General features: G+C 35.2%; 2 protein-coding genes across 9 annotated transcripts in view; one reads left to right on the top strand and one right to left on the bottom strand.

Moving 5' to 3' along the window:
* TBCK (TBC1 domain containing kinase) overlaps positions 1-632 on the bottom strand; it is a 404,858-nt gene extending 404,226 nt beyond the window's left edge. Inside the window, exon 1 of one of the 6 annotated variants that reach the window (XR_003420996.2) lies at positions 366-627. The gene's annotated coding sequence lies outside the window, so the exon portion shown is untranslated. Of the gene's footprint in view, positions 1-361 lie in introns of all 6 variants that reach the window. The other 5 variants (XM_053217079.1, XM_053217081.1, XM_027061941.2 and 2 more) reach the window with 5 other exon arrangements.
* A 24-nt stretch (positions 633-656) lies between these two features.
* Positions 657-26,928, top strand: part of AIMP1 (aminoacyl tRNA synthetase complex interacting multifunctional protein 1) — a 52,629-nt gene continuing 26,357 nt past the window's right edge. For 2 of the 3 annotated variants that reach the window (XM_053217085.1, XM_027061976.2), the window contains exons 1-5: positions 657-985; positions 10,806-10,939; positions 13,424-13,537; positions 18,123-18,287; positions 20,889-21,094. In XM_053217085.1, the coding sequence (XP_053073060.1) occupies positions 984-985; positions 10,806-10,939; positions 13,424-13,537; positions 18,123-18,287; positions 20,889-21,094 (621 nt within the window). In that variant the 5' untranslated portion in view covers positions 657-983. Of the gene's footprint in view, positions 986-1,347; positions 1,613-10,805; positions 10,940-13,423; positions 13,538-18,122; positions 18,288-20,888; positions 21,095-26,928 lie in introns of those variants that run through there. The other variant, XM_027061987.2, reaches the window with a different exon arrangement.

Below are 26,928 nucleotides of genomic sequence, written 5' to 3'. Positions count from 1 at the left end.
GTTATGTCTCGACAAATGACTAAACCTTTGAAAAACAAAAACAAAACCAAGACTTTGCATCTATGGTGAGTAATGGAGAACTGAATCTACATTCTCCCAACGCCTCTTTAAATCTTCCTTCGAAGCAGTGATGCAGTGGTTACTCTTAAACATCTGCCTACAGTTCTCAAAGGACTCGGGTAAACGTGTGTAGGAAGGAAGGCGGACATTAGCTCCATTTGGGCACAGGACTCAGTAGCAAGCAGCTCCAAAGGTTGGCTCCTCTACTGCGGACAAACTGGGCCACTCGCTGCACCTGACATTCCTCTACCTCCCACCGGCCCCACCCACTACGACACACAAAACTGACGAACCCAAATACCTGCCTCTGAGTCAGGCGGGCACAGAGACAAGGGGATGGAGCTTCTACACAGGGCCCCAGCTTGCTGTGGCTGCTGCTGCCGCTACCGCTTAGTGCACCACACCCAGCATCTCAGGTGCTTCTACAAAAGAGGCCGCTCCGGGAGCGCTGGGATTGCGTTTTGCCTGCGAGCTAAATCCGCCGAAATCCCCGGCTCGGAATCTGGCCGGGAGCGCGAGCCAGACCCGCTCCAATGACAGCTCCCAGCTCTCCCCACCCCCGCCCTCGATTCAGCCCGGCCGTTTCCTCTGACCTCACAACCTCCACGACACAACATGGAGGAAAGACCCGACGTCCGGCGTTTTGCCCCTTACCCAACCGGCGACAAAATGTAGCTACCAAGGAAGAGGTGCAGAGGAGGTCAAGTTATTAGCTGAGGAAATAGAAGACGGACAGCGTGGTGCGGTTACGCCCGGGAAGGGGGCGACAGAATTTGACGTTAAATCGGTGGAACGCTCAGGCGTTTGGTGAGGACACCTCGTTGGGTCCTTTCTCACTGCCGTCGGGTGCGGGACGGTGCCCCTAATTGCTGAAGACTGAGGCTACCCCGTGATGCTCTCCAGGTTGCTCTGTCCACCGATTGATGTGAGTGACTCCCTGAGAGGGTCCGGGGGTAGGCGTGTTGAGATCAAAGGAGAGTCCTCCTTCCCTTACTCATCTTGGGGAGATAGGACCTAGCCTCCGAATACCGGTGGGAAATACGCTTATACCAGCACCAGTCTTGGCATGTGGAAGTACCACAGCCAAGAGGGAACAGCTTGGTACCTCTTGAAGGAACCAAGTTTGAGAAACGGGATGCGGGGCTGACGGAAAGGCTGCTACTGGAAAAGATATATTCACAAACACGTTTAGTTACATGTGTGCGCGCGCGCCGGTGTATGTGAAAGGGGTGGGGGTGGGTCAGGAAGTCATTCAGTTAGTTACGCGCCCACTATGTTTCTGGTACTGTTTTAGGCATTGGGAACAGAACGATGGACAAAACAGAAACCCCTATCTTCCTGTAGTTCGCATTTTATTGAGGAAGACATCCTAAACAGAATTAAGAAAAACATGTTCTATTGCAGGTCGTAATGGGCGCTTAAGGGATAAGTAATAAAGCAGAGGAGGATGTAGTTTGAAATATTAGTGTGGACGGGGAAAGTCTTCACTGAAAAGACAACTTTCAAGCCAGAGCTGACGTCAGTGAGAGAATTAACCATACAAGTGTCTGGGGTAAGTGCAGTCAGGTAGAGGAACCAGCCATAAACAGTTATTACTAGTTGATGCCATGAAACATAAACTCTCCTGAATAGCAAGGAAGCTTGTGGGTTGGAGTTGAGTTAAGGGATTAAAGCTAGAGACAAAGTCATAAAAGGAACAGATCATGAAAGATACTGAGGGCATCTAAGCTATTGGAGACTTTTGAGCAGTAGACGACATAATCTGGCTTCCTTTTAAAAAGAGGATCTTACTGGCTGCTGTGGAGAATATATTGAAAGGGACGGGGTAGAAGAAAGACCAGTTTGGAGGCTTTTTTAGTAGACATGGTAGAGGAGACATGGTAGCTTGAGTAAGGGTGGTGAGAAATGGATGGTCAGGTTCTTAGTGCCCTTAATTTAGATGGATAAGAATATTGGTGGGTAGTAAGTTAATTTTCTCTAATTAGATTTGGGAAACACTTTGAAAATGAAGTGTAGTGTGAGTTTTAACACAAGTTAAGATCAGAGCTTTGCCATTTAATATTTGAATGGATTTAGACAAGTCATACTTTCTGAATTTTTCTATAAAATGGAAATGTTATCTCACACGGTTGAAAAGCTTAAAGGGCTCCATATGTAATATGCTTGGCTCATTAAAATAGTGGTTGTTGTTATTAGCTGTGTTCTTGGATAGGAAATGGGAGTAAGATATTGCTGAGTGCTTCTTTGAATGTAAAGGGATGGTTAAACCCTACTGAAGAAATTCTGAATCAGGTAAAAGGTGACCTTGGTGTTTGCTAAGAAGGCCATGAGAGGCCTAGACATACCCTTTTTTAAATTTTATGCATATTTCACTGGACAGGAAGATTTTCTGTGTCAATCGCTGTAACACCTGAAATGTATGGACTGTCTTCTCATAGCCATCCCTTAAGTCTCCCAAGACTCCTTGTGCCCTTATTAGTAAAGAGGAAGAAGGCACTCCAGTAAGTAAAGAAAAACAATCAAGAATAAAAACAAATTTCCAGTTTTAAAATGAGTAAGTCACGGAGATATAACATACAAAGCAGTGACTATGGTTAATTCTCTATTGAATATTTGAAAGTAGCTAGAAGAGTGGATCTTGAAGGTTCTCATTACACGAAAAAAATTTTGGTAACTATGGTGAAGGACGTTAACTGGACTAATGTGATCATTTTGCAGTACACATAAGTATCGAATCGCGTGCATCTAAAACTAATGTGTTAGTTATACCTCAAAAATTTAAATTTTTTTTAACGTTTATTTATTTTTGACAGAGAGAGAGAGAGAGACAGAGCATGAGCAGGGGAGGGGCAGAGAGAGAGGGAGACACAGAATCTGAAGCAGGCTCCAGACTCTGAGCTGTCAGCACAGAGCCTGTGTGGGGCTCGAACTTACAAACCATGAGATCATGACCTGAGCTGAAGTCAGACGCTCAACCGACTGAGCCACCCAGGTGCCCCTATACCTCAAAAATTAAAAAAAAAAAAAAAAAAAAAAAATTAATGTTGATTTATATTTGAGAGAGACAGAGACAGAGACAGATCACAAGCGGGGAGGGTCAGAGAGAGATGGAGACAGAATCGGAAACACACTCCATGCTCTGAGCTGTCAGCACAGAGTCCGATGCAGGGCTCGAACTCAGGAGTGGTGAGATCATGACCTGAGCCGAAGTTGGAGGCTTAACCGACTGAGCCAGCCAGGTGGCCCACCTCAAAATTTTTTAAATAAAAACAGTGACACAGCTGATGAATGGCCAAGTTAGAATTTGAATTCGTGCCCTGACCACACGCCAAATAAATAAACATTCACAAAAAGCATAGTTTTAGGTCTGTTTTCAATATTTTGGCAAAGGTTGCAAAAATACTCGTGGAATTACTGCCAGTTACCACTGCTATTGTAGTTTGAGTGTCTCTGGGAGGGATTGTTCTCAAAATATTTAATTTTATTATATACCTTTTTAAAAATTCTTACATTTGACAGGTTTTAAATCCTAGTACAGGTACTAACTTTGTTCTAAAAAGTATCCCTTATGTAGCACGGTAATAAAAATGTTCTTGTGGGGTGATTTAGCAGTTAGATTATGAAGCAAATGGAGGAATGAAGATTAGAAGGTTAGAATAAGAATGGTGGTAGAAAGGGAGAGAAAAAATTAATTAAAATCACTATAGTTTATTCTGATATACATGTTATTCTCACATTTACATTTCACAATTATTGATGTCTTAAAGTCACTATGAACTAAGTGGCACTTGCAACATAGTTGTCAGTGCCTGTACTTAATGCAGACTTGGTCATTATGGTTAATATTGTCATCAGTTTGGTTACGTGTAGTGTTGGTATGTAGTTGTTGGCTTTAATCTCCATTTTAAGTATCCTTTATATGCAGATTTACCATTAAAATGAAAAGTCACTGTGTATACACAGATAAGGGGAAACAAAAGAGTGACATAAGATAAAAATAGGGCTAAATTTAAAAGAGATTTTTCAAATGATGCAGGGTGTGTGGTTTTTTTCTTAATGGTACATAAAATGCCAGAGCATCTTATGAATGGAGCCATTTTACAATTGGTGGCATCTTAGATTTTATGAAATACAGTACTTAGAGTGTTTAAGAAGAACATAAACTTTTACCTAGTTGAAGTTCTGAAACAGTGAAATCAGGTGTTTGGGAAGTAGAGAGACCCTTCCAAATTTTTGTAGAATTCCTATACAATAAAATAAAATTGAAAACTTGCACTTAAAATTTCCATTTCAAAGCAATAGCTTATTTGTTTATATTTGGTTCCTAACATTGAAAAGCCGGGACAGGGAATTTGTTATTTAAAAGAAGTTACTGACAATTTAGAATCAGAGTGGGGAAAGACTACTGAGGTATAGGGAAGCCATTTGGCAATGATAGGAATCTCAGAAATAACCTTTTGTATGTGTTTTAATGATTAAGATGTAGTTTAAATTCATGTATTTCCTAAAATCAGCAACAGCTTTAATGAATAGCAGCATCTTACAATGGCTTTTTAGATTTAATGACCCATAATGAATATTATAAACAAAATTAAAGGCAAAATAATTTAGATAATACTTTTCAAATGCTTTTTGTTATAAAATAAATTCATTATTTTTTAAAATTAGTAAAGGAAGAAGAAAAGTCTATCTAAACTATCCAGAAACTTACTATCCAAACCCAGTTTACGTACTCCTGTACTGTTTTCTCTTTTTTTCTATGTGTTTTGCATTTGTAATTACTATGCATGCAATTATTATGTGTATTTTAATCTCCTAATCATTAAATACAATTTAGTACAGATTAAGCCAGTATTCCCAAAATGTTTTAGAGGATATTAGTTCTATTATAGGTGCTCCTTGGTTAGGATTTTGTGGTTAAATACATTGGGAAACTCTACAGAATTATGTCTTTAATAGAAATTCGAGCTTCAATATTAAAAGAGCTAACTGCAGAATCAGACCGACCCTAAGTTTTAATCCTGTTACTAACTAGTCACATGACCTAAGGCAAACTAATTTTAATTCAAGTTTTCTTCTTCGTATAATGGAAGTAATTATAGAGTATTCATAGATGATCTATGTAAAGCATTTAGCCAGCCCATAATAAATACTCTAAAATGTTATCTGTTATTAACATTATTATTATTGGGTAACCTGAGTGGCTCAGTTGGTTAAACGTCTAACTCTTGATTTGGGCTAAGTAACCTATCATTATGTGATATATGTTGTAAATGTTGGGATATTATTAATTATTGCATAACCAAATAAAGCCTTTGTCATAAGTAATTAGGATGTAGAGTACTTTTAGGTTTTAAAGGTCATGCTAAGGTCATGGCATAGAGTCCTACATCTGGCTCCACACTGACAGTGGGGAGCCTGCTTGGAATCCTTTCTCTCTCCTCTCTCTGCTCCTGCCCCTGCTCACACTTGCTTTCTCTCAAAATAAGTAAATAAACTTAAAAAAAATTATTATTAGCATTATCATCTGTGAGAAAATCTAAGCCTATTAGCACATTAAAAGCTTTGAGGAGACAAAGGAAGCTTAAAGTTATGAAATTCAGTAGGTACTCCATGTAAAATACCGTGTAAAATTGAAAGTCACTGTGGAGCATTTGGCACATGATAATGAAATGAGCACTGGGTTGAATGGTACAAGATTTGTCCAAGCTTTAAGCAGTGTTTTTATTAAACTAGCACTGTTGCCCTAAACTTAACCTCATTTAAATTTTTTTTCTAATTTACTGTGTTTTCCCTCATTTGTTTGAAAGCTTAGTGAATACAAAGAATATGTTTAATTTTGCTCTCTACTATAAACCCAGCACATGACTCAAAATCAGGAAATATAAGTAAAATTGGGGTCATGAACGTAAGTTATTTATAGGGACCTGGCAGGTGGCATAAGTGGCAGACAGCAGGGAGTTGTTCAGTCTGTTTTGCCTTGCTTAAACCTTCAGCTGTTTCAAACATTGTTAACCCTGGAACACAAAGGGATCCCTGCTTTGTGTGGTGGTAATAGTTTGCAATCCTTAGAAGAGACTAGAAATCAGGACCAAACCCTGAAAAACATAAAAGGAACAAGTCAAGAAAAAGGATTCCTAAAAGGAGGTGCCAAGGAATAGAAAGTGAAATCAGGTGAAATTATCCTCATTATAAATTTAAAAAATGAAACAGAGAAGTTAAGTAACTTGACCAAGATCACACAGGCTGTTAAGTATGGGATTCAACCAAGATTAGTTAGCTATAAATACTGTAAGGGAAAAAAAAGACAACTACTTTTCTGCTGGTGCGAGTGATCAATATCTACATATTACTATAAAATATGGACATAAATTTATGCATCATACTTATATTTTTGAAAAGTTTAAAGTTAATTAACAAGTACTAGAAAACCTATTCCCAGAGCTTCTAATTCAAAAACAATACATAGCTCTTAGCATTTGAGGAAGATTTTGTTCAACATATAGACTTGTCTTTCTAACTAATCCAGAATAGCTCAAAGGACAGGTTAATTTTCACATCATGAGTAATATTGCCAAGATAACCTAGGAGTAAAGAAAAAATAGATGCTGGTTAAAACAGCTAGTGTGTTTTATAGTCGCTCCTAAGTTTTATTTTGTCAAGAAAACTTGATTATTGCTGGAAACATGACTGTGCTAGCAAAAGATACTTTCTCTCTTAATGAGACTTCCTTTGTAATGATGTTATTGATATTTGTGGCAGTTAAAATAGTTACAAGTAACCTATCATTATGTGATATATGTTGTAAATGTTGGGATATTATTAATTATTGCATAACCAAATAAAGCCTTTGTCATAAGTAATTAGGATGTTATTTTCAGGTTTTAAATTCATGCATTCTTAAGTGTGCTGTTCAGTGAATTTTCTTAAGACTATTTTTTAGAGCAGTTTTAGGTTCATAGCAAAATTGTGAGTAGAAAGTATTTAGTGAATTTTTATTCCTTTTTTCTTTTCCTTAAACCAAAACAATTTACATAATTTTCATAAGAATTTTTCTCTTGGTATTCTTGGCCATTTGTGTGCCTTTGGCAAAATGGCATGTATGGCTTGTGTCGGACTGCTTTGCCTTTTGAGCTAGAGTTGAGAACCATTAATACTAGTTTCTTAGAAGACTTTCACAAGGTGTTCAAACTGAAATCTATAAGCCATTCAGTATTCCTTTTTTGTGCACTATTTGTTTAAATAATCTTAAATCTAGTTTTAGAGTTTCTGTAATTACAATGGCAATATCTGTTTGTAGGGGAAAGTGCAAAGATTTCAGTTGGCTGTTGTCTTGTATTCCTGAGGACAGGAGTCTCTAGGTATATTTTATATACTATTATAAACAAAATTCACAATTAATGTAAATAAATTAATATTTATTGCCCCCATAGACTGTATACCACCACTCACAAAGAAATTAAGGTATGGCTTAGCCAAATTATCTAAATGTATTTTTAATATCAATCTATAATTTGTATTTCTATTATTTGTTATGTTCTTAACCTTAAGAAAACAAAAATCATTTACCTAAAGATCTACCAAATATCATGCTCATCGGTAGCCTACACTATTGGGAGCTTCTTGAAGGTGAGGTTTGTACATATATCCTATCTTTTTTTGTGTGACCAGAATTTTGCTCAGTGCCTGACATTTTTTACCACTTGCCAGAAATATTGAATATTATTCATGGTATCTTATATCACATATCAATGCTATGAGATACATAAAATTATCTCCATTTTACAAATGAGAAAACTTTTGGCTCAGAGAGGTTAGGTAAGTTGATTCGGAGGCAAAGGGTAGGATTTGATCCAAGGTCTTGTGATTTGCAAATCCATGTTCCTGTTATTAAATTACTTTTATTTCATACTCTTGTAAAAAGTTCTTAATATTGTAAACAAGGAGAAGGAATAATAATAATATGTATCTCATGGTGTTGTGATAAGTAAGTTAATATTGTGAGGTGCTGAGAAAAAGACCTGGCAGTTACTAAAGACAAAGTAAGCACTAGATATTATTACTCAACAATACCTATCAGGAAATTTGAGATGGCTTCTGTCATCCATAGTTACTTTATATACAAGTGGTTTATTAGGATCACTGTCATCTCTCTGTTCTCAACATTTTAAGACTTCATGTCCTATATATGTCTTTTCAGTAACATTTCTCTTTGTTACTAACATGTTTTCTCTTTATTTTTCATATTTTATTTGTACAATTATTTGATTAAAAATGAATCCATTTACAGGGCACCTGGGTGGCTCAGTTGGTTGAGCATCCGACTTCAGCCCAGGTCATGATCTTGTGGTTCATGAGTTCCAGCCCTGCTTCGGGCTCTGTGCTGACAGCTCAGAGCCTAGAGCCTACCTCGCTCAGTTCTTGTGTATACCTCTCTCTCTCTCTCTCTCTCTCTCTCTGCCCCTCCCCAGCTTGTGTTCTGTCTCTGTCTCTCTCTCAAAAATAAAAAACATTAAAAAAAAACCCCAAAAACCTAAAAATGAATCCATTTTTACTGAATATTTCAAGTGATGTCTCAGTCCTAGTTTTATTTCATGATTTAAAGTTAGACCTTAATCTAAAGTTATAATAGTAAAGTTATAGCCAAGTATATAAATTATGCTTCTTTTATAATTTATGTAATAAATACATAAAGCATTGATATATATATATATATTTTATCAGTATCATTCAAAGTGTTACCACTTCTTTTTATCCCATTGTTTTCTCTAGTGGTTTTATATATATATTTAGTATATTCAGCTCATTTGTGTTTATGTTTTTAAGCATTCTTTCTTACTAAAGTTACGCTGGTGCTTCAGTATGTATTACAAAAGTGATATTTTATTTAACTCATTTTTATAACGATTTTGTAGATAGTTAATAGATTTATCAACTCAGTAAAATATCTTTTTTCTCTCTTTGGTGGGATTTATGATCTCTATTTTGCAAATTATTGTTAGTTTTGAAACTTTTTCTGTGAGTCAGGACAGGAGTTTCATGTTTGGCTGGTATTTGTGAGGTAACTTCTGTACCATAGACAAATTCATGACAACTATTTTATACTTATAGTTATTTCTTATGAGTTAAGATATTCATTTACTGGGGATTTTTCTAAGGCATATCACTAATGTCACATTTATTTTGGTATTAACTCATCAATTTTTTTTTTTTTTTGCTACAAAAGTAAAAGTTAACAAATTATGCTAAATCAAATACTCATTATTTTTATTGGGCTAGCTATTTCACCTATTGAATATATTTGATTATTATGTTAGACTAAAGTAAACATTAAACTGAAAGAATGCTAATAGGAGGATACTAAAAGTCCAAAAGAACAAGCTGTTTTTACCTTAACTTTCTTCATATGTTCATATGTATTTTTCTCTAAAATTCTAAAAAGAAAAAAAACATTTGAGGAGCAACGGGGTATTCTGTGTTTATATTGGTAAAAATTGGCTGAATTAAAAAGTTAATATCTTCATTTTCAATTTTTGTACCAAAATGCTCTGTATTTTTTAAATTGTTAAATAATAGTCCGTATAGAAAATGAGAGGTTTATTATGACTTTCTCAGATTAACCGCATTTGTATTTTCTTCATTTATTAGCAACTTTATTTTTATCAGTTTTTTTTAGTCATTCTATTTATAAATTGTTAACTTTAGTGTAAAAGTTTTTTGAGGATTGTTTCTCCTTTAATAAAAAGGTAAAGATTTCAGAATGTCCTTTTTATAGGATGGATATTGCATAATTTGAAATTTTCAAACATCTTACATTATTTGTCCTTTATTAGCCAGTTTTTTCCTTTATCAAAAAATTTCACCATTTTATTGTGTATCACTTATTTAAAATCAGAATTACTTCAGCAGCGCTTGTGTCATTGTTATGTTTTGTATTATAAATTAAAGTTAATCAGGTAAAAAAGAGCAATTTGTAGTATTAATGATTTATCTTGTCTTTTGTTAGTGTGACTGTTTTAATATTTGGCAGTTTAAACTTTAACGTTATGAGTTAATCTCTGAATGCTTGCATATACACATTTTTCTGAACACTGACAGGATGTTTTCTAATTTCTGTAAATTATTATGAAATTAAAATTCTAATTATTTTCTTTAATAAGAGTCACAGTATATATGCTGACATTATTTCCGAGTAGGCATGTCTTTAATATTGATATGTTCCTAATTGTTGATCTTTTTCTTTTGTCTTTCCTAAGTCACATATTCCTCCTTACATTTGTACATAGTTAAATAAGCGGTAGAAATATCCAGTATCTAAAAGTAGCATATAAAAAGGGAATTCAGCAATCCTTAACTTTGGAACACAGGAGTGGCACTCAGTTACAGCTTGGTTAAGGTTATTGTTATTCTTTTCCCTTAGTCTTCCTGTTTTGTGTTATAATACTCTGCTGTATTTTAAAAGTTTCTTTAAAATTTTCCAGCCTAAAATGTGAAATAGCATGTTTTTTGCATTTAGGGAAAGAAAATTGATTCCCTCTTCCAAACATATTGAGGAGTTATCATTTAATGTTTCTGCCATTTATTCGGTTTGTTGCTCTGGAGGAAAAGTATAGGAAATGTAGTTTTCTAGTATATTGATCTGTTAAAGTGGAAGATGTTTTTCCTTTCAAACTGCTTGCTTAGTGTTCTGTACAATAAATTTTATTCCTTCTGTGGTATAACTTATCACTTATTTTTTCACTTAGGATTTTCTGCCGTATCTTTAAAAAAATGGCAACTAATGGTGCTGTTCTGAAGAGACTGGAACAGAAGGGTGCAGAAGCAGATCAAATTATTGAATATTTAAAGCAGCAAGTTGCTCTTCTTAAGGAGAAAGCAAGTAAGAGATTTTACATTTTCTGAGGAGATACTTAAAAGGAATTCACATATTGACAGCACAAAAACTGTGTTTACCCCGTAAATATTATTTCATCATCTTGATGATAACTTAGATTCCTTTAACATTTTAATTTTGAGTAAAATATTTTGGGATTAAGATAAATTAAAATTCATATGTAATGAATGTAATATAAGGAAAACAGTGTATTATTTTAAGAGTGCTAAAGGAAAATCCATTTTTAAAATAAGTTGATATAGAATTGGAGAGTAAAATGAAGAAAATTGGGTAAAATCAAATATGAACTCAGATATCTCCTGTGAAAATATATACTCATATTACCCTCTACTGAGGCATCTTCTGAAATGATTTTTACATTTTTCCAATATGTCTTTAAATTTTACCTAGAAATTGCTATGATAAGTACAAAAATATCAAATCTGAATTTCTCCTTTTAGGATTTAGGTTGAATTTTGTTAAGTATATTTTATTTCTCAATAGTCCATGTTAATGGTGTGACGAAAATTCCTAAGTCTTTTACCATAACTAAAGAAATGCTTTTCTTTGCTGTATAAGATTGTGAATGGCTTACAGAATTGTACATTTACTCTTCAGGATATTTTTTCTTTATTTTAAAATACTGCTTTAATTGTGTCTTTTTTATAATGTTTTATAAACTTTCTTATTTTTCTTAAAATTCTTAAAGGATTTTTCTTGTTATTTTTCTTAAAGTTTTTAATATTTCTTTCCATTAGTAAGATAAAGAGATTAGAGATGATCTCTAATCTCTTCTGTGAATTTTTTCTCATATGGGTGCCTGTTAACAACTTGACTAACATTTTAATTTTGCTAATTAAAAGAAAAAGGAACCTTTCTACCCTTAGTGCGTGTTTATTCTTCACCTTTATCCTTTTTACTTTTTGGTAGCCTATCCTGATGCTTCCCAGTCCCATTGTTCCTGTTTTGCAATAAATATTTCATAAAATCTCTTAATGTTTTGTAAATAAAATATTTTTTAGATAAAATAACCTACCTATACACATAATTTCAAACCATACATTAATCATGTATATAATACAGGAAAATTAAAAAAGAAAGTAATTTATAAATGGTAGTAATAATAAAAATACGTATTTTAGTAAGTAAATTCTTAGGTGGATGGTATTACTAGACATATGAGAAAGTCATATGCTATATGATTCACATACATAGAATCACCAAGAATGCAACAGATATAATGCTAATTGATATGAGTGTTTATTTAGTCTGCCTTTATGTTAGCAACTCCGATAGCAGAAGCAGCTTTCAGTTATGTTTTTGATTTACTCAGAATGATGAATAATTCTTCGGGTAAGGCGGTGAACAAAGCAAAGAATAGTTTATTCTTGATTTATATGATACTTGGTTTATAAAAAATTCAGGGTGTGATGAAAATGTTTAATAATATTTTGTGTTTATATATAAAACATAGGATCTAGGCTCAAATGATTAACAGGATTTTCACCTACACAGATGTACAATCGGTCAGTGGAAAATTCTGCAGAATGTGAAACAGCTCTTCATTTTATGAGTGTATCTAGCATGTTTCGGGACATTTGGCATCCCTGACTTCTGCCCAATAAATGCCCCAAAATACTCCCACAGATTTTAAGAATCCTACCTCGGAGCAGTCCTAACCCCACTGAGAATCATTGTTTTTTGTTTGTTTGTTTTGTTTTGTTTTTATTCTTTTGTATATCCTGTTGCTCACCTTTAACACATGTATTATATGTTGAGCAAATCTTTGAAGCTATTTCACTCACTAAATATTTGGCAGGCCAGCTCAACCTCTGAGAAATTAGGAAAAAAAGAATAACAGATTGTACTTTTACAAGGTAATGATTAAAAAGAAAGAAGTGAGAATAGTTTTTTTATGGTTTGCTATCATTAGATCTCCAGCTTAAAGAAATAATAATGTATCTTAATATTTGTCTCATTTTGATAGTTTATGTATTATTGATTTGTCATTAGCATCATTATGGAAGCTAGAAAAACGATTCATAAACAAAACTTAAAAAAATTTATTTTTAAATTTTTATTCAGTTTTTGAGAGTGAGAGAGTGAGCATAAGCCGGGTAGGGGGTATCAGAGAAAGAGGGAGACACAGATTCTGAAGCAGGCTCCAGGCTCTGAGCTGTCAGCACAGAGCTGGACGTGGGGTTTGAACTCATGAACTGTGAGATCATGACATCAGCCAAAGTTGGATGTTCAACTGACAGCCACCCAGGTGCCCCATAAACAAAACTTTTCTGTTCTGTTATTATTTCACAGATTTTTTACCGTTTTTGTAGTTTAATAAATTCTAAACTGATATAAAGGGATAGACAAATATTTGTTTACTGATATTATCTTAGTTGTGTTTGTACTGCTATGCTCTTTTCAAATAGTATTCATAAGAAACCTTTTAGAAAACATGGCTATATCTTTACTGGATTTTCTTGATCCTAGTTTTGCAGGCAACTTTGAGAGAAGAGAAGAAACTTCGAGTTGAAAATGCTAAATTAAAGAAAGAAATTGAAGAATTGAAACAAGAGCTAATTCAGGCAGAAATTCAAAACGGAGGTGATTAAATATTGAAATAATAGGTTGTTTTGATTTATAATAGTAATTATATCATTGTTTATTAAGTTAGGTATTATGCTAGATTTCTCATTTTATCCCCACAGTAGCCCTTCTTATGCAATTGTTCCCCTTACAAAAGAGAAAATGGAGATTTAGGAAAGGCAAATGATCTTGTTTGAGCTCATGCAAAAAGTGGCAGAGCTGGGTTTCAAAAACCTATGCTTTTAGTGACGTTGAGCATCTTTTTCATGTGTTTGTTGGCATCTGTATGTCTTTGGAAAAATGTCTCTTCAGGTACTATGCCTATTATTAAGTGGATTATTATTATTGGTGTTGAATTATTATTATTTTTGGTGTTGAATTATAGTTGTTCTTCATATAATTTGGATATTAACCCCTGATCAGATATATCATTCGCAAGTGTCTTCCCTCATTCAGTTAATTGCCTTTTTGTTTTGTGGATGGTTTCTTTCACTGTGCAAAAGGCTTTATTCTGGTGTAGTCTTAGTAGTTTAGTTTTGTTTTTGTTTCTCTTGCTTCAGTTTAGAAAATGTTTAGAAAATGTTGCTGTGGCTGAAGTCAAGAGAAATTATTGCCTATCTTTTCTTCTAGGAACTTTCAGATCTCACATTTAGGTCTTTAATCCATTTTGAGTTTATTTTTGTGTATTCTGTAAGAAAGTGCTCCAGTTTCATTCTTTTGCATATAGCTGTTCAGTTTTCCTAACACCATTTGTTGAAGAGACTGTCTTTTTTCCATTGTATATTCTTACCTCATCAGGGAAATCATACTGTACATGTGAAAGTAATGTAGCACACTGTATGTTAATTATACTTGAATTAAAAAAAAAAAACTTTGGTTAAAAAAATTTTTTTATGTTTATTTATTTTTGAGAGAGAGGGAGAGACAGGGTGTGAGCAGAGGAGAGGCAGAAAGAGAGACAGACACAGAATCCGAAGCAGGCTCCAGGCTCTGAGCTGTCAGCACAGAGTCCAACGTGGGGCTCAAACTCACAAACCGCAAGATCATGACCTGAGCTGAAGTCAGACGCTCTGCTGACTGAGCCACCCAGGGGCCCCTTTTTTTAAAAAAAATTTTTTTATGTTTATTTTTGAAAAAAAAAAAAAAAAAAAAAACAAACTATGCTTTTAATCTCTGTGCTATATGCTTCAACTAGATCATCACTGTTCCCTATTAGTTACTGAAAATAAGCCATAATAATATTTAGCTGACATTTATTAAGTTTTACTATATGCCAGGCAGGTGTGCCAAGTGCTTCATGTATATTATATATTTTATCCTTAAAATTGTGTACACAAATGTCCTTGTTTTATACATGAGGAAATTAAAGCTGACAGCTATAAAGTAATTTGCTTGAAATCATAAAGTTTTTATAAATGTTTATTTATTTTGAGGGAGAAAGAGAGAGAGTGCATGCGTGTTGGCAAGAAGGGGAGGGGCAGAGAGAGAATCCCAAGCAGGCTCCACGCTCAGTTCAGAGTCTGATGCAGGGCTCAATCTCAATCGTGAGATTTTGACCTGAGCCAAAATCGAGAGTCTGTCGCTTAACCAACTGAGCTACCCAGGCACTCCTGAAATCATATAATTTTTAGGTTATTCAACTCAGCAGATAATTATCATTTCAATTATGTTATAAATAAAAATTTAAATTTTACTGAATTATTTTAAAGGTGTCTAGACAAATTTATATTCTAGAACAACAATAACAATAGCTCTGTTACAATATTAAAGTACCACACAGAGAGACGCATTTGATTATATTATAGAAAATCTTTCCTTTATTTATTTATTTATTTTTTTAATATATGAAATTTATTGTCAAATTGGTTTCCATACAACACCCAGTGCTCATCCCAAAAGGTGCCTTCCTCAGTACCCATCACCCACCCTCCCCTCCCTCCCCCCCGCATCAACCCTCAGTTTATTCTCAGTTTTTAACAGTCTCTTATGCTTTGGCTCTCTCCCATTCTAACCTCTTTTTTTTTTTTTTCCTTCCCCTCCCCCATGGGTTTCTGTTAAGTTTCTCAGGATCCACATAAGAGTGAAACCATATGGTATCTGTCTTTCTCTGTATGGCTTATTTCACTTAGCATCACACTCTCCAGTTCCATCCACGTTGCTACAAAAGGCCATATTTCATTTTTTCTCATTGCCACGTAGTATTCCATTGTGTATATAAACCACAATTTCTTTATCCATTCATCAGTTGATGGACATTTAGGCTCTTTCCATAATTTGGCTATTGTTGAGAGTGCTGCTATAAACATTGGGGTACAAGTGCCCCTATGCATCAGTACTCCTGTATCCCTTGGATAAATTCCTAGCAGTGCTATTGCTGGGTCATAGGGTAGGTCTATTTTTAATTTTCTGAGGAACCTCCACACTATTTCCAGAGCGGCTGCACCAATTTGCATTCCCACCAACAGTGCAAGAGGGTTCCTGTTTCTACACATCCTCTCCAGCATCTACAGTCTCCTGATTTGTTCATTTTGGCCACTCTGACTGGTGTGAGGTGATACCTGAGTGTGGTTTTGATTTGTATTTCCCTGATAAGGAGCGACGTTGAACATCTTTTCATGTGCCTGTTGGCCATCCGGATGTCTTCTTTAGAGAAGTGTCTATTCATGTTTTCTGCCCATTTCTTCACTGGACTATTTGTTTTTCGGGTGTGGAGTTTGGTGAGCTCTTTATAGATTTTGGATACTAGCCCTTTGTCCGATATGTCATTTGCAAATATCTTTTCCCATTCCGTTGGTTGCCTTTTAGTTTTGTTGGTTGTTTCCTTTGCTGTGCAGAAGCTTTTTATCTTCATAAGGTCCCAGTAATTCACTTTTGCTTTTAATTCCCTTGCCTTTGGGGATGTGTTGAGTAAGAGATTGCTACGGCTGAGGTCAGAGAGGTCTTTTCCTGCTTTCTCCTCTAGGGTTTTGATGGTTTCCTGTCTCACATTCAGGTCCTTTATCCATTTTGAGTTTATTTTTGTGAATGGTGTGAGAAAGTGGTCTAGTTTCAACCTTCTGCATGTTGCTGTCCAGTTCTCGAAGCACCATTTGTTAAAGAGACTGTCTTTTTTCCATTGGATGTTCTTTCCTCCTTTGTCAAAGATGAGTTGGCCATACGTTTGTGGGTCTAGTTCTGGGGTTTCTATGCTATTCCATTGGTCTATGTGTCTGTTTTTGTGCCATAGAAAGTCTTTCCTAAGTGAGTTAAGTAGGCCCAAGTATAGTGAAAGCCTCTCTTACTACTTCCTATCATGTTATTCTGTCAGTGAGTGGTTTATTTTGAATTCTGTAGTATGGGTTCTACCCTTTGTGAACTAAACAAAAGTAAGGAAAAATCAATAATGTGTGCTTAAAACTATCAACTGAAGAGAATATTGTTTGTTAATGGAAAATGTGATCTTTTCCACAACAAAGAGGTTTGGAATACAGGTACAGAATTAAATAAACAGTTAAAATATTAGCAGTGTAAAACTGCTTTCCATTTTCCCAGTTTCAAAAGTTTGCCCTGGAACATTTTAAACTCTAATCTTATTAATGAAATGCTAAAGCATATCAACAGCTTAAAGTATTGTATTCTGTCGAATGGTGGAACATAAAATAAGGAGTGTCACATTACTTAATGAAGCAATAGCCTCCAGGGAACTTAAAAATACCTCAGAAAAGTGGTCTGAATATTGGCCAGAATCTAACCCACATCAAAATCCCTCACAAGATTTTGTTTTTCCATATTCACTAGGCCATGAGAGTGTTTTTAACATTGCTGAAGGAATTTTCTTCCTTAAAAAGTTTTTTGAAATAGAATTATGGACTTGCATCTCCATTAATGCTGATAAAGAAATGACTATTATTAAACACTTTCGTAGTTAATTGTTCATTATAAAAGAAAACCTGAGTGAAAAACATGCCATCTTGCCAAACCATGAGAGGCTAGTCTCTGGAGACAGACTGCCTCAGTATAAATTTATTTTCCTACTCATTCTGTGTGTGATGGGCCAGGTTTTTAACTTCTGTATTGCTCATGTTGATCATCTGTAAATGGGGATGTGAACAGAAGTTACTGCTTTTAGAGGTGCCTTGGTGGCTCAATCGCTTGGGTGTCTTAACTCTTGATTTCGGCTCAGGTCATGATTCCAGGGTCATGGGATTGAGCTCCATTTTGGGCTTTGCACTGAGCATAGAACTTGCATAAGATTCTTTGTCTCTGTCTCTTTCTCTCTCCCCCTTTCCCTTGTTTCTGTTCTCTTTCTCTAAAAAACAACAACAACAGAAAACGTACTGCTTTTAGGGTATTAGAAATACAAGAGTTAATTTATATAAATCATTTTGAAAAGTGTCTAGGACATAATACATGATAAATATTAGTCATTATTATTGTGTGCAATTGTCTCAGTTGAGTCATTAGTGATTAAATGAGGATCTTTTAACTTTTATCATGTTTAAAATATTATTAATTTTTTGGCAGCCTTTTTACAGTCTCAGAGAGTAGAGATTTGATAATCATATACAGTGAAATTTTCTTTTAAAAAGAGTTCATAATGACTTTATTTCATTTTCTGTATCAGTGAAACAAATACCATTCCCATCGGGTACTCCACTGCAAGCTAATTCCACAGTTTCCGAAAAAGTGATACAGTCTATACCAATGACAACTGTATCTTCTGGTGCCAAAGAACAGATAACAGGAGGAAGAGCAGAAGAAAAGATGAAAGAGAAAATTGAAGTGAAAGGTATTGTTAAACTTCAAGGTTACTTGGCTCTTGACTGGTTTATCAGGTGTCAACATTATCGATATTAATAGTGGTGTCAAAAGAAAGTTGAAACCTTTATGAACTAGAATAAAATAAGGAACAGTATGATATTGGAATATAGAAACTGAGCTCTAAAGGAATATGTGAAGATTGACCAGGTTGACAGGGTAGGAGTGTGTTATTTGAGGTAGAGTATGTTTTAACATAACTAAACATAGAAAGTAGAGATTAAGTGTAAAGGTCCATATGTGGTTTGATGTGACTAAATTTTAGTGTATATTTCAGTTTCAGAGAAGTCACAGGTAGAAAGTTAGCTTTTTAGTCTTTTCTAATTTATCCTTAACCTTATTGCTTGAAGCTATTCTCATAAATCTGACTCTTTTGACCTCATCTCCTTTACTCCTTTGTAGATTTCATTTTTCTAGGTATGTCTAAAAAAAGTGCTTTTATAATTCATTATTCATACCTCTCATAACACTTGTAACCACTTAAGATTTTTTGGAAAATATGGCTGAGGAATTTGTGAACTAACCTAAGCCAATTTAGCATCTAACACTTACCAGTTCCTTTTGGTAAACATCAGTATCCTTTCTTAGAAGTAGATAGGAGCTGTACATCTTCTACATAACTTCACCACTGGGTGGTATGGTTATAGTGAAAGCAACTCAAACTAATTCTTTCACTTTATAAAATTCATTCAGATGTAGGCACAGAGCAATCAGCCTGTTCTAAGTATGATGAAGTTCATACCCAAAATAAGATACGTTGTATTTTTGTGACTGCAGGATTAGTTAATCTTCTAGTCAAATGAGACAAGAGTCTTCCTTTGTGGGAGGAGGAAGTACACAAGACCAAATGGAGCTCTATGTCTAGAATGCCTGTGTCCAGTGGTACTGTCTGTAGGGATGGAGATACTGTATGGCTTCATAATCCAACACAGTAGCTAATAACCAGTGATGGCTGTTGAACATTTTAAATGTGTCTGGTGTGACTAAGGAACAGAGTTTTTTATTATTTTAAATTTAAATGTAAATAGCTATGTGTGGTTGGCAGCTACCATATTGGGCAGTGCGGGGATAGTGGGGTGTTCCATTGGTGCTTGGCTGCTAGAATTGCCAGAATCCATTTCTGCTCATGCAGAGGCTATGGTTACAATACAGTCTTTGTAGCCTGCCACATGTGAGCATCGCTCATCTTTTAACGAAACATGTCTAAAATCTTTTATGATGACTAAGCTCTTGGTATAGATTTTGACGTTTGCAGTCACCTCTGGACTATGGATTCCTGATAAAAGTATTGCAAATGCCTAGGGAGTAGATTAAAGTTAAAAATGTAGATATGTAGATATACTGTTATACTGCATTATATTAAATATATAGATTATCACTCAAAGGTAACTAAGATTTTTGGTGTATTGTTTCCTAGTAATTTTGTTGTATATTCTATATCACTTGGATTTTTGCTAGCTTTTGCTAGTAAGATTAAACATTGTTCATTATTTTGAATTACCTCTTCTTTTGTAATCTCTCTTTGTATAAATTGTGAATGTCCTTACACAAAATCATTCTTTCCCACTTTAGGCAGAATTATTTATCTCTGCATTTCTGTATTATATCTTTGTGTATGTAATGTTTGTCACATATTCATTATATATATCTGTCTTCCTTAAAAGAGATTTTCAGTGCCTTGGATCTCAGTAAATATTTGTTCAAAGATTAAACAAAGGCATAATCGAGAAGGAGTGCTTCTAAGTCACAACTATTTATTTCTACCCTGTAGGTTGCCGGTGAATAAGTTTTTATTTTGTTTTACTTTTTTTTCTGCCAGAGAAGCTAAATGTAAACTTAAGGAATATGAATTCTTCATAGGTCACATTTTGATTCAGTGATCAAAGTGATCAAAATGCTAATAAGAGTTAGATTTTCAACATAAATAAGAGGAGTATTTTTAAAACATTAGAATAAAATGTTCCCTTCTCCGTAGTCGCTCAGATAAACCTAAAACCCTAAGTGTTCAGAGAAATACAAGAAATGGTGAAATTCATTGTATAGTTATTGGTGTGTTTAAGGAGAGAAACATTTTATCAGTGAAATTATACTTGATTATATAGCTCATTCTCTTAGCTGGCTACTAATTGTGATGTTCTTCCTAAATAAAGGATTTTTCACTTTCTAAAGAGTCACAGTAAAAATTTTAAAGGATTTTCTCCAACTCTGTTTCAGGGAAAGGCAAATTTTCTCAATAAAAGTCCGTTTAATATCTTAAGCTTTGCAGACCAAAAAGTCATCATCTACTCAACTGTGCTATACTGCAAAGGCATCCATAGACATTATGTAAATAAATGAACATGGTTTACCAGCTTCTATTCTATGTCTTTAGAGATTTAGGCAGTTATTTAAGAGAGAAATAGCTAAATTAGGGTTCAGGAAATTAGGACTCGAATAATTCTTTGTTACTATTTAAGTGAAGGTAGGAGATAAACACTCTTTTTCTTTTGAAGCTCATCAGTATTGAAGCTAATGAGTTTTTCATAGTTTACTTTTGTTTTACTTCTGATGTTTATTCAAAAATATTTTTTAGAGAAAAAGGAGAAAAAACAATCAATAGCAGGAAGTGCTGACTCTAAGCCAATAGATGTTTCTCGTCTGGATCTTCGAGTTGGTTGTATCATTACTGCCAGAAAACATCCTGATGCGGATTCTTTATATGTAGAAGAAATAGATGTTGGAGAAACAGCCCCAAGAACAGTTGTCAGTGGCCTGGTGAATCATGTTCCTCTTGAACAGGTAATCTGTACAATTAAAATTACTTCTGCATACACACGTCACTTTTTCTTGATGTTCTTCCATATAATTTTGTATAAGGTGGCCATACCACATGAGCCAGTATTGACTGGATCATTTGATTAATTTTTAATAAAATAAATTTCACCAAAAAAAGTGAATAAAAGTACCAAAAACCTGCAAAAGAGTTGCAAATTAAGATCAAATTCATGAGGATAGAAAGAAAGAAGATGGGGCATCTGGGTGGCTCAGTTGGTTAAGCATCCGACTCTTGATTTCAGCTCAGGTCATGATCTTACATCTCGTGAGTTTGAGCCCCATGTCCAGCTCTGGGCTGACTGTGGAGCCTGCTTGGGATTCTCCTTCTCCCTCTTTCTCTGCTCCTCCCCTGCTTATGCTATAAATTTCTCTCTCAGATAAATAAACATTTAAAAAAAAAAAGATGCATTATTTTTCTCAGTTTTTAAAATGTTTTTAGTTTAGTGTTTTATATGTAATATAGTATAAATATCTTTATCATCATTGTTCTGTCATGGAATTTTATTATTCCTTGATTTTTTTAAATCACTGTTATGTAAACCCAGAAAGCATCAATCTAAAAAGTAAGGGTACGAATGAATCTTTTTTTTTTTTTATAACTCAAGAACTATTTTCATACTTGAAGAAAAAAAGAGGAGAGGGGCTAATGGAGCTTGAACTTAAAATTTTTAATGGATTTTTTTGTTTCTTAAAAACTGGATGTTTTATATTTTGTTATTACTTAGGTCTTTAAAATATGTGTGTGCGTGTGTGTGTATAGACATGTATTTCCAATGACAGTGGAAAAACTTACAGGCAGTAATGGTTTTAATTTGGTCTTTCAAGACATCTTCTATAGTAATTTGAGTCATCTGCCTATTTCCTTTGCCCCATGGTGCTTCGGAGATACTGCAAAGGCTGTAGACTTTTAACATTAAAATAGTTCTTCTCTGTTCATTGCCAACTCTGTTGCTTATTCACTTTGCGATTTTGAATAAATCCCTACATTCATTCATTCATACTTCCAGATACTTCCAGGCACTATTCTAGATAAGGGATATAGCAGTGCATTAGGATGACTGGTAGGTAGGTAGGTAGGTAGGTAGACTTGTTTAGAAAACAAAAACCAAAAACCTGCCTTTGTGAAGCTCACAACCCTATGGGGTAGTGAGAAAAATCAACATATAGAGTATATTGAATAGTGGTAAGTATTAAAAGAAAAATAAAGTAGGGAAAGAGTCTATGAGTTGAAGTTAGAATTATGTAATTTTATATAAAGTAGCCTGGGAAGGCATCACAAAGAGACATTTAAGTAAAGGTCTGAGAAAGTGAAGAAAAGTCATATGTCTGTCTGGTAGAAGAGCATTTCAGGCAGTTGTAAGTCAGATGTATGCCTGGCATGTTGCAAGAACAGCAAGAAGCAGTGTCACTATAGCAGAGTAAATAAGGGGGAATACCATGCAGTATGAAATCAGAGAGAGGGATGCCAGATGACCTAAGATCTTACAGATCATTGTATAGACTTTGACTTATATTCTGAATGAGGTGAAAGCCATTGGAGACCTTTTGAACTAAGGAGAAACATGGCCTACCTCATAAATTAATAGGATCATCTGGCTGTTCTGTTCAGGTGAGAAAAACAGATATAAGCAGTTTAGTGAAAGTTTCTCTTTAAAAAAAGACTTGGTTCCTGTGTATGCTTTTGTTCCCTCTTTTTAACACTCCTCTTTTCTAGGACCAGGACTTCTTTATAACTGCTTATGGTGTTAGGTTCATAAGAAGCTCTGGAGAAAAGAACCAATTGATCTTGAGCCAGCTCAAATTGGAAAATCTCCTCCTACATTGGGTTTCATCTTTTTTTTTTTTTTTTAATTTTTTTTTTTTCAACGTTTATTTATTTTTGGGACAGAGAGAGACAGAGCATGAACGGGGGAGGGGCAGAGAGAGAGGGAGACACAGAATCGGAAACAGGCTCCAGGCCGAGCCATCAGCCCAGAGCCCGACGCGGGGCTCGAACTCACGGACCGCGAGATCGTGACCTGGCTGAAGTCGGACGCTTAACCGACTGCGCCACCCAGGCGCCCCTGGTTTCATCTTTTTTGTTCCCATAAGTTGCAGACAATTTCTTCTCTTCCTACAACTGTCAGCCATAGCCTTAAACAAAGCTGTTTATATACACATCTGTATCTAACCTGTCAAGACAGTAGCAGTAAATATTGTATAAAGCAGAAGTACTTTGCCCCCCAAATTGCATACTAAACTTTGTAGATTTGTGTGTTTTTCTAATGTAAAGGTCCATGGGTATCATCTGATGCTTTAACAGTTGCATCTAGACAACCCTGTTCTTTTTTCTTATACATATATTCTATAACTTCTTTTCTAACATGTGGCATTTTCAAATTATGTATATGAAGAAGAGTCTTATTCATGAAGACCTCTGAAAAGGGGGCCTTTTGAATTTGAGTCTTAGGCCTGTTACGATTTTTATTTATTATTTTTTAATCATAGGATTTGGGGGTAAATTTCCCATAACATTAATTTATAAAAGCATTATTTATTTATTTATTTATTTATTTATTTATTTATTTATTTATTGTTTCTTTATTTTGAGAGAGCACGCACTAGTGTGTGGGAGAGGGGCTGAGAGAGAGAGAGAGAGAGAGAGAGAGAGAGAGAGAGAGAGAATGCCAAGCAGGCTTTGTGCTGTCAGTGCAGAGCCTGATTGGGGTTCACACTCAAGAACCATAAGATCATGACCTGAGCCGAAATCAGGAGTTGGACACTTGACCAATTGAGCCACCCAGGCACCCGCAAACCATCTTTTTTTATTTAGAATGTGCCTTTTCTCTTCCTCTGCTGTAATAATTCTCTTGTATGCTATTTTAAGCTTGTTGAAAGAACATAAACAACTGTGTTCCTTGGTTTTTCTAAATGGGGAAAAAATTAAGACACTTCAACTTGTGAAGATAAAAGAAATTTCTGTTCACTTCTATGACAAATTGTAGAAATGGCCTAAATGTTATATGCAGTGTACATAATACTTTTGATATTTGTTTTTGAAGTATAGTTGACTTGCAATGTTATGTTAATTTCAGGTGTACAATTGTTTCAGTGATTTAACATTTCTATTCATTACTCAGTGCTCACCACAATAAGGGTAGTCACCATGCAAAGTTACTAAAATATTATTGATTATATTCCCTATAGTGTGCTTTTCATCTCCATCACTTATTTATTTTATAACTGAAAGTTTGTACCTCTTAATCCCCTATACTTATTTTGCCCATCCTCCCACCCACTCTCCTATCCACTTCCCTCCTGACAGCCACAAGTTTGTTCTCTGTATTTAAGGGTCTGTTGTTTGTTTATTTCTTTTGTGTTTTAGATTCTACATATAAGTGAAATCATTTAGTATTTGTATTTCTCTGTTTGATTTCTTTCACTTTACATCATACCCTCTAAGTCCATCCATGTTGTCTCAAATGGCAAGATTTCATTCTTTTTGTGGCCGAGTAATGTTCCACTATATGAGTATTCCACATTATGTATATTTCTATATGTATATACACACACATACACATATGTATGTATACATGTTTATCCATTCATCTATCTGTGGACCCTAGGGTTGCTTCCATATCTTGGCTATTAGAAATAATCCTGCAGTAAATGTAAAGGTGTGTATCTTTTTGAATTTGGGTTTTCATTTTATTTGGGTAAGTGCCCAGTGGTGGAATTACTGTATCATATGGTATTTCTATTTTCAATTTTTTGAGGAACGTCCAAACCTTTTCTATAGTGGTTGCACTGATTTATATTCCACCAACACTGCATGAGAATTTTTTTTCTCCATATCCTTGCCAGCACTTATTTCTTGGCTTTTTAATACTAGCAATTCTGCCTGTTGTGAAGTGATATCTCATTGTGGTTTTGATTTACATTTACCTGATGAATAGTGATGTTGAGTATTTTTTTGTATATCTGTTGGCCATCTGTCTGTCTGTGGAAAAATATCTACTCAGGCCCTCTGTCCATTTTTAATTGCATTGTTTGTGGCTTTTTTGATGTTGAATTGTATAAGTTCTTTATATATTTTGGATATTAACCCCCTATGGGAAGAATCATTTGCAAATGTCTCTCTCATTCAGTGGGTTGCCTTTTTGTTTTGATGATGATTTCCTTTGTTGTACAAAAGCTTTTGTAGTCGCAATAGTTTAATTTTGCTTTTGTTTCCCTTGACTGAGGAGACATACCTAGAAAAATGTTTCTATGGCCTTTGTCAAAGAAATAACTGCCTGTGTTTTCTTCTAGTTTTATGGTTTCAGGTCTCATAGTTAGGTCGTTAATCATTTTGAGTGTATTTTTGTGTATGGTGTAAGAAAGTGGTCAAGTTTCATTCTTTTACATGTGACTGTCAAGTATTCCCAGCACCATAAATTGAAAAGACTGTCTTTTCCCCATTATATATTCTTGTCTTCTTCGTTGTAGATTAATTGACCATATAAGTATAGTTTTATTTCTGGGCTCTCTATTCTGTTCCATTGATCTATATGTATCTATTTTGTGCCGTACCATACTGTTTTGATTACTGCAGCTTTGTAGTATATCTTAAAATCTGGGATTATGATACCTCCAGTTTTGTTGTTCTTTTTCAAGATTGGTGTGGCTGTAGATATGCTTACGACTACAATGACTCTCTTCGCTACCTGTTCTTACACTGGGCAGGGTTTACTTCCATTGCTGTTGACGGACTTGTGAGCTTACTGGTAGATGGAGCCAGCACTCACCTTAACTGTCTGCAAGTAACCTCTGTAACAGCTGCAGGTGCATGAAGGGCAAAGCTTGCTCCCTGAACAGCCTGGTAAGAGGCCTCATTGCAGCAAGTGTGGTTGTGCTGGTGTGTAGGGTTATCTCCCCTTCTTTCCAGGGCTGCAGTCACTTTGGAGTGGTCTAAGACCTGCTTGCTTCCTGTATTTGACATGGTAGGATCTGCTTTGGAAGGGTACCTCCTGTTGTGGGTGGATTAGGTGGTGCCTGTATGCAAGGGAATGCAAGGGCATGTGGTGCTGGTAAGTTAGATGGAGAGTGATAGCACTGGCTTCTGCAAACTTCAGGCCACCTAGGCGGGGGAGAGCAAGAAAAATGATGCCCTCTGGCACTACTTTCTTTCCCAGAGATGTTTCTGGTAGATCTCTGCCTGTCTAACATATCCTAAGATTAGTCAATTAATCTTCACAAATACCTCAGATACTTCAAACTGCTGCTTTGGTGCTGTGTCTGGTGATGGCTCTTTTAGTGTGGGGGCTCCGTTTACTGTCACTCTCTGGTTTTCCCAGTTAAGCCCTGCTGATTTTTAAAGCTTCTAGAGTTAAGTCCTCCTGTTTTTCAAAGCCAGATGTTAGGAAGATTCATCTTCCCAGTTTGGGTCCCTAGGTGTGGGGTCTGACCCCCTTACTCCTCTGTGTTTTGTGACGTTCATCCTGTTTGTGGTTAGTCGCCAGGGTTCCCAACTGTGTCTCTACGCTTCCTATTCTTTTTTATTTTGTCTTCTCTCTAGCTGTGGATGATCTGAAGTGCCAGTCTTCGGGTCGATTTCAGAGTTAGTTGCAGTAGATGCAGTTGTTCATTGGCGTGTCCGTGGGACTAGGTGAGCTCAGGATCCTCCTATTCCGATCTTCCCAAGAGTAATTTTTAAATTAGGACATGAATCTTGGCAATGACCAAGTATGACATAGTATTGGCAATGACCAAATATGTATGGAAAAAAGGATTGTTCATTTATTTCAGTGCTAACACTATGCTAAATGCTTTACATACAT

The sequence above is a fragment of the Acinonyx jubatus genome, chromosome B1, assembly GCF_027475565.1.
Source record: "Acinonyx jubatus isolate Ajub_Pintada_27869175 chromosome B1, VMU_Ajub_asm_v1.0, whole genome shotgun sequence".
NCBI classification, from domain to species: Eukaryota; Metazoa; Chordata; class Mammalia; order Carnivora; family Felidae; genus Acinonyx; species Acinonyx jubatus.
Note: the sequence above shows the minus strand (reverse complement) of the source record. Positions and strands in the feature narration are given on the sequence as shown.